This window comes from Electrona antarctica, assembly GCF_951216825.1.
Source record: "Electrona antarctica genome assembly, chromosome: 6".
In the NCBI taxonomy this organism is placed as follows: Eukaryota; Metazoa; Chordata; class Actinopteri; order Myctophiformes; family Myctophidae; genus Electrona; species Electrona antarctica.
Window position 1 is genome coordinate 33,093,448 of NC_136811.1, and position 12,393 is coordinate 33,105,840.

Here is a 12,393-nt window from a genome sequence, read left to right on the forward strand (position 1 = left end):
TGCCTGCTCTCAATGCCTTGCTAATGCCAGCTGGAAAACTGTTCTGAAAACTCTCATTCTCTCTGACAGACACACACACACACACGCACGCACGTGCGCACGCACGCACACACACACACACACACACACACACACACACACACACACACACACACACACACACACACACACACACACACGCACACTGTCTTTTATTTTGGAAAAACAACTTTCATATACAGTATATTGTCTTTATGAGTGTTTAGCCACTTAACCTGGTGTCCAAGCCATCTATATTTTGGGTATGTCATTATAATAGGCAAAAGAAATCTAAAAAATAAATGTTTAAGATATTTTCTCTGATAATCCAGGAATTCTGCACATAATAGTTTGATAGAGCCCTAGACGCATATAGCACATTATGTTGGATAATACACAGACACATGATTACTGTTAATTGGTTTAATGTGTGGGTATAGACTACCATAAATTATTCAATTTAATTCAATTGACCTCAAACCTGTCCTGCAAAGTGATTAATCACAAAATTCTGCAACAGCACTTAAATAATCCTGAAAATATATAAATCAATCTGAAAGAAGGATATCCTGTATGCTGTACGTGAGGCATGCATATCTTCATCGTCTGAGCATTGACATTACCAGCGATGGATAGATTCATCACTTTATGATCCAGCCAAAACAGCAGTACCAATGGTTTTTGACTTTGGGTGTGTGATGAAAGTCAGTCCTTGCCACTATCCAGCAATACACTCCCAGTTTGATAAATGGCTTTAAGCATCAATCAATATGTTTTGTTTTTAATCATAGCTCCAAACATTCGTGCTACTATTGGGGCACCAGGCACTGACAGTCTTCTGGAGGGTTTTTTTTGTCTGTTTTGTGGTGTAACAGCTAATAAAACTAATCGGTTTAATCGATTATAAAATAAAAATAAGATAATCCATCCCTAAATTGGATATGTCAATATACATAGTAGTGAAACGTTGAAAATAGCTCAATTTCTCAACAGCACATCGCAATGCGACGATGCATTTAGAGCTTTGTCTCTTAATTACCTCCTCCCTCCCTCCCTCTCTTTTCAACACAGATTGGACATGCTCCTCTCTCTGCTGCTGTGTGCCATCTGTCTCCTCGTCCTACCGTCCTCCTCTACCGCCAACCAAGAGTCAGGTACACACCTTGTTCTCCTTCCCTCCTCGCTGCCACCGACGCCTGCATCAAGTCATCTATTAAATCAATCATACGTGACCTCTGACTTATAAGGGTAGCAGGGTGCAATTTAATAATGTCCTATCGCCCGTTGTTTTTGCTGACGCACACACTCTGGAAGCCCTTTTCATGGGTGTGACTTTTACTGGAGGAAATCAAGGTTAACTGATGCACCCAAGAGGACCAACATATATTGTCTCATTTTTTGCAGTTTCCTGCAAATGAAGCCCATTCTCCAAAATGATTACCAGAGGCCAGAGGTGTCATCATAATTAGTTTAGTTTGCTATAATAGTTTTGTTTCAGTTGGTATAACAATCGTTTGGTATATCTATGCTTTATTCCAACTCATTGCATGACTGGTGAGATTAGATTATTAGATTTTATTTGTCATTCATGTGGGGGAACAAAAACAAAGCGGCACCAACTGATAATCAGCAACCGGAAACCAATTTATAGAATTCTAGAATAGTGACTGGTTAGTTGGGATGAAATTATATAATACCCCAAAATAATATTATATTATCATCATTATGCTTTCATTAAGTAAGTTACGTAAGTTACTTGACTTACTTGAGTTACTTGCTTTCTTTAAAATAAAGCAGTATAGATTTTGGCTGTAGCTCATACTTTGATACTATTCAAAGTATCCATCTTTTTCCCTTGTAAGAATTTCAGAAAGTGCAAGAATATAATTTCTCTGGATGTAATTTAAAATTGAATTGCTGTATATAAAACATGTTTATCTCAACACATTCACAAACGCCATTAAAACCTATAGTTGTTGTATGTGAATGTCTAGCTGCACTTTTCGGCTGTGACTAAAGACCCATGTTGCCCTTTGGCCCTTTGTTTAATGGGTATTCCTACTTGACTCCTGTCATTGTTATCGACGCAGGATTATTCATATCCATATTTAATTTTCATGTTTAAAAAAAAATATATACAGTGTCGCGCAAAAGTACCAAAACTACCCAAACTAGCCGATAAAACAAATTTTGGGAAACTGTAACAATATTTAACCCTGTCACTCTCAACTCCCCAGATGATTCAAAACTTCTCCATGTGACGATCCCCACCACCCGGCCCGTGTTAGCTGTGTTTGGGGACTCACTGACATTACCCTGCCTGGTCTCTCTGTCCCACCCACCGCCATCTCCCTCCACAAGCGGCCGGCATGCCGTCCTAACACTCCCACGGGTCAAATGGAGTGTCCTGACCCAGGGCCGTGAGATGGAGATTCTGGTTGCCCGCGGTGACAGGGTGAAAGTCAACGAGGTCTACAAAGACCGTGCCTTCCTGCTCAATTATGCCTACTCCCCAGCCGATCTCACTCTGCAACTGGACCGGTTAATGTACAACGACACAGGCTTCTATCGCTGCGAGGTGCAGCAGGGCCTAGAAGATGCTGATGATGTGGTACAGGTCAAGGTCAAAGGTGAGATTATGGGGGACGGTTAGAAGCAAACTTTTAGTTACAGTATAGTTAGCATTTTACCATTCACTTGAAGCTTTTAGTTGACTCCTAAACCACTGTTGGGCTGGTGGTATTGCTAATTTCCTACTTTGCGTTACATTCAAAGTTTTCAATGAACTTGTCCTATTCCAGAGCTGTTATGAATACTCAAGTTAGAGAAAAATGGGTCTTTATAGGTAACCAATTGATAATCATTTACAATTACAAACAATCTCCAGTTGTAATGCAATACTTTTGTCACACAATTGTGATGACAAAGATAACATTGCATATTGTGGTACTGTTACTGTATAGCCCAGGCCTAGACATTTTTATAACATCTTATGCTACACTCTCCATGAAAAACTAGTGTTCCCTTTCCACTTACCAGTGACAATCCAGGCTCACACTTAATTTACAGACAGTATAATATTAATGACCAGGGTATTCAAATACAGTAAAATTAAAAAAAAAATAAAAAAAAATCTACAGTACAGAATTCAGTGTAAATGCAACGTTTCATCCTTCCTGAGTTGACATTTAACAATAAAAACAAGATACCACATAACGTAAGACAAAATACAAGGTAAAAACAGAATATGAAACAATAACAGTAAGAGTGCAATTTAGATAAATCCAGCTACTAAATTAAGATCTGCTGTGCTGGTCAACGCATATAGTAGGCCTACGAGTGAAAAGTGACATCGTGTTGGTCATGGAAGTACGTGAATGACTCAAGGTCAAGTGTCCTGCAAAAGACAGTCAATGCTGTACCTCTGACATTTCTGTCTTTATCATGCAATATACACTCCACTATGATGAATGGGTTGTCTTGTGCCATACCTTTTCCAAGTAATAGATTATAGATCCACTGGCTAGAGTCATTTGTGACCCAATAAATCAGAAACGAATCTGTTGCTTGCAGTATAACCACAGAATCATACAGTATACTGTACTGCAGGGCCCGGAATGTATAGTATCTGTTCTGTATGAACGGGGGGGGGGGGGGGGGGGGGGGGGGGATTCAATGAATCAAGGCTTGAAACGAGGGCTACATGATCTACGCTAAATATTATTGTCATTTTTATGATGTATACTGTAATTGTGAGATGAATTTCAATAGGTGTAGATGTAGAAAATGTTTTGCTGTGGTTTGAAAACACACTCTATTACAGACAAATGAGTAGCATAATCCTGGATTTGAATGTTAGAAAGACATTTCCTTAAATATACAATCCTGTACAATTTATTTTATCTAGCCTAACCCTAAAAAAAAATAAAGAAAATAAACAGCTGTAAAGCAGATGTAAAGTAATTCAGACGCTGTTACAATCCCCGGTCAAGAGAGACATACAACTTACAGAATTAAGCTTTAATGTGCAACTTGATTTGAAGGAGAGGAATACCGCATTATTCAGGAGGCGGTATGGTTAACTAAAATACATTTTATTATGATTTATTATTGACTTACAGGTATTTTGTTATATATTTATTTATTATGAACCCTTCATTTGCAGTTCATGCTGCCTATATTATTTTTTAACCCTGATGAAGGCAGCATAGAATGGGAAACATTTGTCTCTTTTAATTCATGTGTAGTGTAGATTTTATTATTGAAAACGGATAATAAAATCTGCACACTGCAAATTAGCTCTCAAAGTAGTTGACCTTGGTACGTTTAGGCGTTCACCCTTTATTAAGCAGTTTCAATTATATTTCTTAGTCCTGCAGCCGATCAACATTATTTGATGTGCTTGTTCTATTAATTTTATTATAACTGTATTATTCACATATACATCCAGAATGCATACTATTCTGGGTTTGTGTTAACAGGGGTGGTGTTCCACTATCGCGATGCTTCAAGTCGGTATGCCTTCACCTTTGAACATGCTAAAAAGGCCTGTGAGGATATTGGGGCTCAAATTGCGACCCCAGAGCAGCTTCTGGCAGCATACCAGAGTGGATATGAGCAATGTGATGCAGGGTGGCTCTCAGACCATTCAGTAAGGTAAGGCGCATAGCAAGGTTGTCTAGTGAGTGGCTAAAGTACCATCCTCATGTTGCCTGATAAGGAGGACTGAGAGAGCCACTCTGCCACTTGATAACTGAGTTTGAAATGTCTTTAGTTCAACATTGTAATGACAATACACAGATAAAGTAATTCCATTGCATGGTTAAGTGGGTGGATTGTCATTCACTCATGCTGAGTTCATGTCAATTTGTTCTCATACAGTAAGTGGATTTTGTGATAAGCTGAATAACATGGAGTATCATGCAATAGAACTCTTGGTGTTTTAATGGTGTGCAATCATTTCCACTATAGATATCCAATACAAATGCCAAGAGAAGGTTGCTTTGGAGACATGGATGGACTGCCAGGAGTGAGGAACTATGGGTTGTTGGAGCCCGATGAGCTGTACGATGTGTACTGTTATGTAGAGAATATTGATGGTAATGAACATCACAAATGTAACTTTTGATCACACCCTGATTTTGACTATACGTCAGATTAGCCAGAATACATGAAAAAATAAATCGATGGAATAATTGTAATAACAAACAAATTAGCATAATCGTTTAGTACATGCATTACTCAATCCTCAGATCATTGCAATGCAAAGTATCCCCATTTTCATTAGGGGAAGTGTTCCATGGATCCGTACCCCAGCGTTTCACCCTATGGGAAGCAAAGGATTATTGTCAGTCTGAGGGGGCTGAGCTTGCTACTACAGGTCAACTGTATGCTGCCTGGAATGACGGCCTGAACCACTGCAGTCCAGGGTGGTTGGCAGATGGAAGTGTGCGGTACCCTATCGTCACCCCAAGAGAGCGCTGTGGTGGGGGTGAGCCTGGGGTCAAAACTGTCTATCGCTACAGCAACCAGACAGGTTTCCCCGAAGCCCATTCTCTACATGACGTCTACTGTTTCCGGAGTAAGAGAACATTACTGCTGTTTATAGCTGCAATAGTTTAATTGAATTTCTTATGCTGACTGACAATGTTGTAACTTCTGACAATTAGGTGGTATTAGGAGGTACTTTTATGTAGTCAAGACACTATATAGGCCATGGCCATTTCCACCTAACTATATTTTGAATTTTCTTCTGTCCAAATTTCACACAAATTATTACACATTATCGTAATGCATTGAATAATTCAAATTTTTCATATTCCATTAAGCTATGATTCCCTTCCAAAGTTTGTGGGACGGGCCTATTTTATTAAAAAAGAAAAGAAAAAAAAAAGCTCAAAATCATGACCCGATCTACCTTACCTACCCCAAAGCTGAATTACATTGCACACTTTTCTAGTTCTGTGATATATCCATATTATGCACAGATACCAGCCTCTTCCATTTCGTTTGGCTATAATTATAATAACATTGACCTACGAAATGCTCCTGTGGTAAAATTTGGTTTCAGCTCAACCCAGCTGATTTCTGCCCACAAGGATCAGTTAAGGGTTAGGTGTCTTGCTCAAGGACAACTTGCTGGCCAGGCCTGGAATTGAACCTGGGACAACTGGGGTCTGTGTCTCTCACACCATTCAGCTGTGCCACATTGAGGAGTCTCCAAACAACACAGAGCCAATACCAATTTCACTCCCATGAAGTGTTTTTATATTCCATACTGGCTTCAAAAATGTATTGAGAAGGGCCTACTTCTTGCAAAAAAGCCATTACCGGTATATCATGTAATCACAAGTTGAGTGGCCTCTATAGAGCGGACCTTCAGAAGTACTTCTGCCCATAGGGCCACACAAATGCGTAAAGCCCTGACTAGGCAACCCTGCCTGGTGGAGATTTGTTCTCTGAGGTGCACACTTTTCTAGTCCAGATTATATCCAAAATGGTGTTCATCCCAGATTAGCAGCACAATAAATCAGACATCAGACCTTGAATACTGACAAATAACTTTCTTTATGGTTTATTCCAGGCAATAGTGGACCGTACACAGAATCCACCAAGGATTTCTTGGCCACGGAACCAGAGGACATTGGCCAGGACATTGTTTCCCAGACTAATCCTTTGCAGGAGGTCATTCCCAGCCAGGTGACTGTACAGGGGGGAACCAAGGCCCAGGGTGCACAGACAACAAGCCCTGGGGTGGAACAGGACCCTATGGAGGGTCAAAATCCTGCCCCATCCAAACCTCAAGACCCAATGTCAACCAAGGACACCTGGGAGGAGAAGGACGGAGAAGAGAGTGGTGAGAGTGGTGAACCACCAGAGTCTCACATGGAAACAGCCGATATTAATACAACACCTGGAGCTGGCACAACTGGACTGTATGACATCTCCCCACAAGGAAGTGGGGAAGAGGATCACACTGTAGATGACCATCTGGAGCATACCACTGAAAGTTATGATGCTTCAGGAAGGCCAGATGAGGCTATTACTGTTGGCGCGGAGGAGACACCAGTAGCAGCTACTGAAGAGGAACTAGACACCCACACAGCCACTTTGATCCCATACCTTGATATCACTACACCACCAGACCACCTTCTAACAGAGGAGCATTCTGGGGAGCCGAGTGTGGATCCTAGCCCAGATGAAGACACAGACTTGCTGCATTCATCTGTCACTGCTACTGAAGACAGTAAGAATTGAGAATAGAAATGCTAATCCACTTACTAGTGCTATATTGAGTAGTTTTACAGTTTGTCATATTTGATCACTCAATTGGTGATTTGATTGCTTTACACAGCGAAATCTTTAGAGCGTAAAAATACAGATAGAACCATAATGGTCCATTTTAGTTAGTTCAATTAACACTCAGGACTTTACTGTGCAGACTCGAGAAATAAAATCATCTATGATGATAAATTGTTATTTTACTTTACACTGGATATGTTTACATTTGCAATACAACTTCTTTCATTACAGGTTACTACCCCACTCAAGCATCAGGTGAAACAATAGAATCCTCCACCCTGGTTGAGCACAGTGAAATAGAACCAGATGTTGCCACTAACCCAACAGACATAGCAACAGAAGAAACCATCACCGTCATCTATGAGTCAGACCCCAGTGAACTTGTGACCTTGTTTCCTCCTGGAGTTGATGTAGAAGTGAGCTCCCAAGGTGAGCATGTCACTATTATCCCAGAAAGCGGCACGTCATCTGACACCTACCCTGTGGAAGTAGTCCTGGTGAAAGTAGAGAAGGAGGTATTAGGTGGAAGCCCTGAGCTACTAACTGTCGAGATGAGTGGAGATAGTGAACGTGAGGGGAGTGGAAAGGAACACAAAGAGCCAGACTCTGGAGATGAGCATGCTGAATCAGGTGAAGGGTCAGCTGAATCAAGTGAGAGCTCAGGGGTCAACAGCATAGATGGAAGTGAGACTGAGTCTGGCACTGATACACCCTCTACTGCAATAGAGATCACACTGCTCCCTGCCATGACCTTAACCCCTAGCTGGGGGCTAGAGCCTTCCCCCACTGTACCACAGGAATCTCGCTCAGATCTGGGTTACAGTGAAGAACCACCCATTCCAGCTGTTACTGAAGAACCACCCATTACTGAAGAACCAGCTGTTTCAGAAGATTTACCCATAACTGAAGAACCAGGTGTTACTGAAGAACTACCCATTACTGAAGAACCACCCATCACCGAAGAATCACCTGCTAGTGAAGAATCACCTGTTACTGAAGAATCACCTGTTAGTGAAGAATCATACATTACTGAAGAATCACCTGTTACTGAAAAATCACCTGTTAGTGAAGAATCATACATTACTGAAGAATCACCTGTTACTGAAGAACTACCCATTACTGAAGAATCACCTGTTACTGAAGAACTACCCATTACTGAAGAATCACCTGTTACTGAAGAATCACCTGTTACTGAAGAATCACCTGTTAGTGAAGAATCATACATTACTGAAGAATCACCTGTTACTGAAAAATCACCTGTTAGTGAAGAATCATACATTACTGAAGAATCACCTGTTACTGAAGAACTACCCATTACTGAAGAATCACCTGTTACTGAAGAACTACCCATTACTGAAGAATCACCTGTTAGTGAAGAAGCACCCATTACTGAAGAATCACCACTACCCGTTACTGAAGAGTCTCCTCTTACTGACGAACCTGATGAGGTCTCTAAAGAAGAAGAGGTCACTGCAGAGAGCCCCACCACACCAGCACCAACAGAACAACCAGTGGATCACACTGAGGATTTTGAAGAGCAGAGGTCAGCAGCAGCCACTGCTAGCAGATCATCTGTTGTGAGACAGGGGGGCGTTTCAGGTAATACATTAATGCATCATAAATATTGTTACATTTGTGCACATGTGGCAGTAAATCTTACTTCACTATTTTGGTGAAGATTTTGGTTTTCCTTCCATACTGCCTAATTAACATTTGTTGACTCAGCAGAGCAGAGGGATTAGCTTCCTGGGATTAATCCTGGGAGACAAACACGCAGCATGATCTCAACAGGATCTCTTGTGATACACATCATATGCTTGATCAGCTGGATATTTATGACTCAGCCTGCACATAATATTGAAAAAGAAAAGGTCATAGTGCATGCATATTGTACAGTAACAGCTTCTCTTTTTATCTCTACAACTTAGTGAGGACACAGGACACATTATACTATTAATATTCACCATTAGCTTTGAACATAATTATTAATTCAGTCAGACAACTCACGAATAGATTTAACCAATATTTATTAGAGAATGAGAATACAAGTGTGCATACAATATTAGACTTGGCGTTCGGCTCGGCTGCATTTTCTCCCTGCTCGGCGCGATTAAACACCATTGTAAAACATTAAGAGCAGGGAGATAGATATTCAATAAAACCCCCATGGGGAGCATAAATAACAGAGCCCACCGGTGGTGGTGGGAGCAAACATCACATAACCAGGAACCATATGCAGAGGAAGGCAGGAAGAGCATGCAGACTGGTGAGCTTAAGTAGCCCGCCCAATTGGTCAGCTGACTGCCACATCAGGGAATGACGTGTGGGACTTGCACACGCTTATACACCCACATAGTAATGCAGCATGTTAACCCCTTGAGTATAGTATGCGCCTTTGAGCATGGCATGAACCCCCTCAAGTATGGCTGCCTGAACTAACTCCGCAGGCTACGCATCATATAATCAATATAGCTATCAAGTCAGGTATTGCTTTATCGATCTGAAACGTCTTCTAGAGATTGATAGTTGTCAATGCTGTAGTAGTTTGCATAGGAAAATTGGTAGGCTACTAAAATTAGGTCATGGCTCCCTCCAGTGGCAAATAGCTGCAGTAACAAGCAACAGCATTTTTAAGGCTGTTATTCCATTGTGTTTATCATTCAGTTTTTCTAAGATATAACTAACTTGATGATATTGATGATATACAATGATATTGTTTGAGAAGCTGAGATAAATTCAAGTAGCAACAAACATTGTGGAACATATCTATCCTTTGGAATACATGTACTAACTGCCCAGACTGCCCTCATCCTCATAATGCTTTAGATTCCTGTTCTGAAAGCCCTTGCTTGAATGGAGGCACTTGTGTGGATGAGGGCTCAACAAGATGCCTTTGCCTGGCCAGCTATGGAGGAGACTTTTGCCAAATAGGTACAGTATTGTAATTATTATACCTGTTAATTTTCTGTTAGACACAATACTTTTCCCATAGTGGCTTGTTGCAACTAATTACAATTTTAAAAATCTTTCTTTAACCCAAATCTTAATTAAAAATGTCCCTGATTTGACTGAAGTGGATATAACACGTCTTAACAACTGACTGGACTTACTTTCTCTTTCCCCTGTAATGTTCTCTCTCACGCTCACCTTTTCTCTGTCTTCCGTATTCATAGGCTTAGACTCCTAAGAATGCATAGCACCCCGTAACAACCCCAATAAATCTTTGAACATGTTCAGACACGTGTGTGTGTGTGTGTGTGTGTGTGTGTGTGTGTGTGTGTGTGTGTGTGTGTGTGTGTGTGTGTGTGTGTGTGTGTGTGTGTGTGTGTGTGTGTGTGTGTGCGCTAAGTGCGCTTGCACGCGCGCGAGTGTGTGCGTGTGTGCATGTGTGCATGCTGATTCTGTGACACTCTTGTGTGTGTACAACAGCCTGGCTAGACCAGTCATGTGAAATGAGTATAGCCTACTGCACACACAATACAAGGATGGAAAACTCCAATCAGCTACATCAGCTGCGCGGGTGTCATCTCATATGTCTCTCATATTATCAATCACTCTTTCGCTAGAAATGAGCGAGTACTCCCCCCCAGGCATTATGTATTAACAACTATCCAACCTAATAACTAGAATAGTTTTGGGATTGCTTGTGATTATGAGGCATGGGGTTATGGGGCTGTTTATAATTCAGATTACATAAAAGTTTGAATTCTTTCAAACTTGATTCTGGGAAAAAGTGACAGACCTGCCGCAGACATTGCAGCATGCAGATGTCACAAACTTTAACTTTGTTTACATACTATATTTATGTACTACATGTGTATGCTATGATGTCAGCGCACAGCATTATTTTGTACATGCCCATATTCATGAACGGTCGCTGATTCTCGCCTGCGCAATTGTCGTTTTGGTCTAGTAGAAGCTAGGTGTAGCCTACGAATATTTTCACGGTCTTCACGTGTGACATGCAGCAGTCAAGTTCCCCCTTAGAACTCCCAACAACAACCGTGCTCGCGCCGGTACTGTCTTCTGTATTCCTCTCTTTCTTCCTACCTACCTCAGAGCTGGAGGCATGTGAGCCAGGCTGGGAGAAGTTCCAGAGCTTCTGTTACCGTCACTTTACCAAGCGACAGAGCTGGGAGGTAGCTGAGCAGCACTGTCGCATGTGTGGAGGTCATCTGGTGTCTGTCAATGGCCCTGAGGAGCAGGGCTTCATCAATGGTACAATGATTGACAAAAAGTGTTTCACATTAATTATTCAAAAAGTCATTACCTGGTGTGTGTGTGTGTGTGTGTGTGTGTGTGTGTGTGTGTTTGTGTGTGTGTGTGTGTGTGTGTGTGTGTGTGTGTGTGTGTGTGTGTGTGTGTGTGTGTGTGTGTGTGTGTGTACACGCATGCACGCACGCACGCACGCACGCACGCACGCACGCACGCACGCACGCACGCACGCACGCACGCACGCACGCACGCACTCACGCACGCACGCACGCACACACACACACACACACACACCCATGTATGTATATATGTATGTATATCTATCTGAGGATCTCATGCTGCTCGGTGGAATGTTACTTGATAAAGGTCCTGCAGTAGCTACCTGCAGGTCCATGCCACCCTCACAAACACATTTCCTACTTGATCCTGTATAATAACCCAAGTCATCTGTGAGACATTTTGTCAGGGATTGTGTTAGTTTTCTTTGTAGCACAACACTAAAAGGTGTGTGGTCTATAGCAGACACAACAACTGTCTTTTATGTCTCGTTTCTCACTGTGAACAAGGCAATGAGATAATTATCTTGCATTCCTTTGGTGGTTTGAATGGTGCTTTGGCATTTCTGCGGGTAGCTGTTATGGTTTGTATTGTAAAGCTTCCATGCATAGTATGTGCAAAAGTGTAGTTATTTTCACTGTATACCACAATCTTTAGAGAACTTAATCACAGGCATATACTGTAGATAGCTAAAGTACTTGGGTAATGATTTTGGCACAACATTTCGCATTTATAAAAGATAAAACATATATTTATGTTCTATGTATTACAGTCTTGCCACAAACTTGTTTCTTCATTCTC

At 41.4% G+C, this 12,393-nt stretch overlaps 1 protein-coding gene across 1 annotated transcript in view; it reads left to right on the forward strand.

Moving 5' to 3' along the window:
* Positions 1-1,093: 1,093 nt before the first annotated feature.
* Positions 1,094-12,393, forward strand: part of bcan (brevican) — a 14,242-nt gene continuing 2,942 nt past the window's right edge. The window contains exons 1-9 of the mRNA XM_079503730.1: positions 1,094-1,172; positions 2,256-2,648; positions 4,500-4,674; positions 4,990-5,117; positions 5,306-5,599; positions 6,602-7,264; positions 7,552-8,919; positions 10,147-10,251; positions 11,380-11,538. Coding sequence (XP_079359856.1) covers positions 1,097-1,172; positions 2,256-2,648; positions 4,500-4,674; positions 4,990-5,117; positions 5,306-5,599; positions 6,602-7,264; positions 7,552-8,919; positions 10,147-10,251; positions 11,380-11,538 — 3,361 coding nt within the window. The 5' untranslated portion in view covers positions 1,094-1,096. The remainder of the gene's footprint in view (positions 1,173-2,255; positions 2,649-4,499; positions 4,675-4,989; positions 5,118-5,305; positions 5,600-6,601; positions 7,265-7,551; positions 8,920-10,146; positions 10,252-11,379; positions 11,539-12,393) is intronic.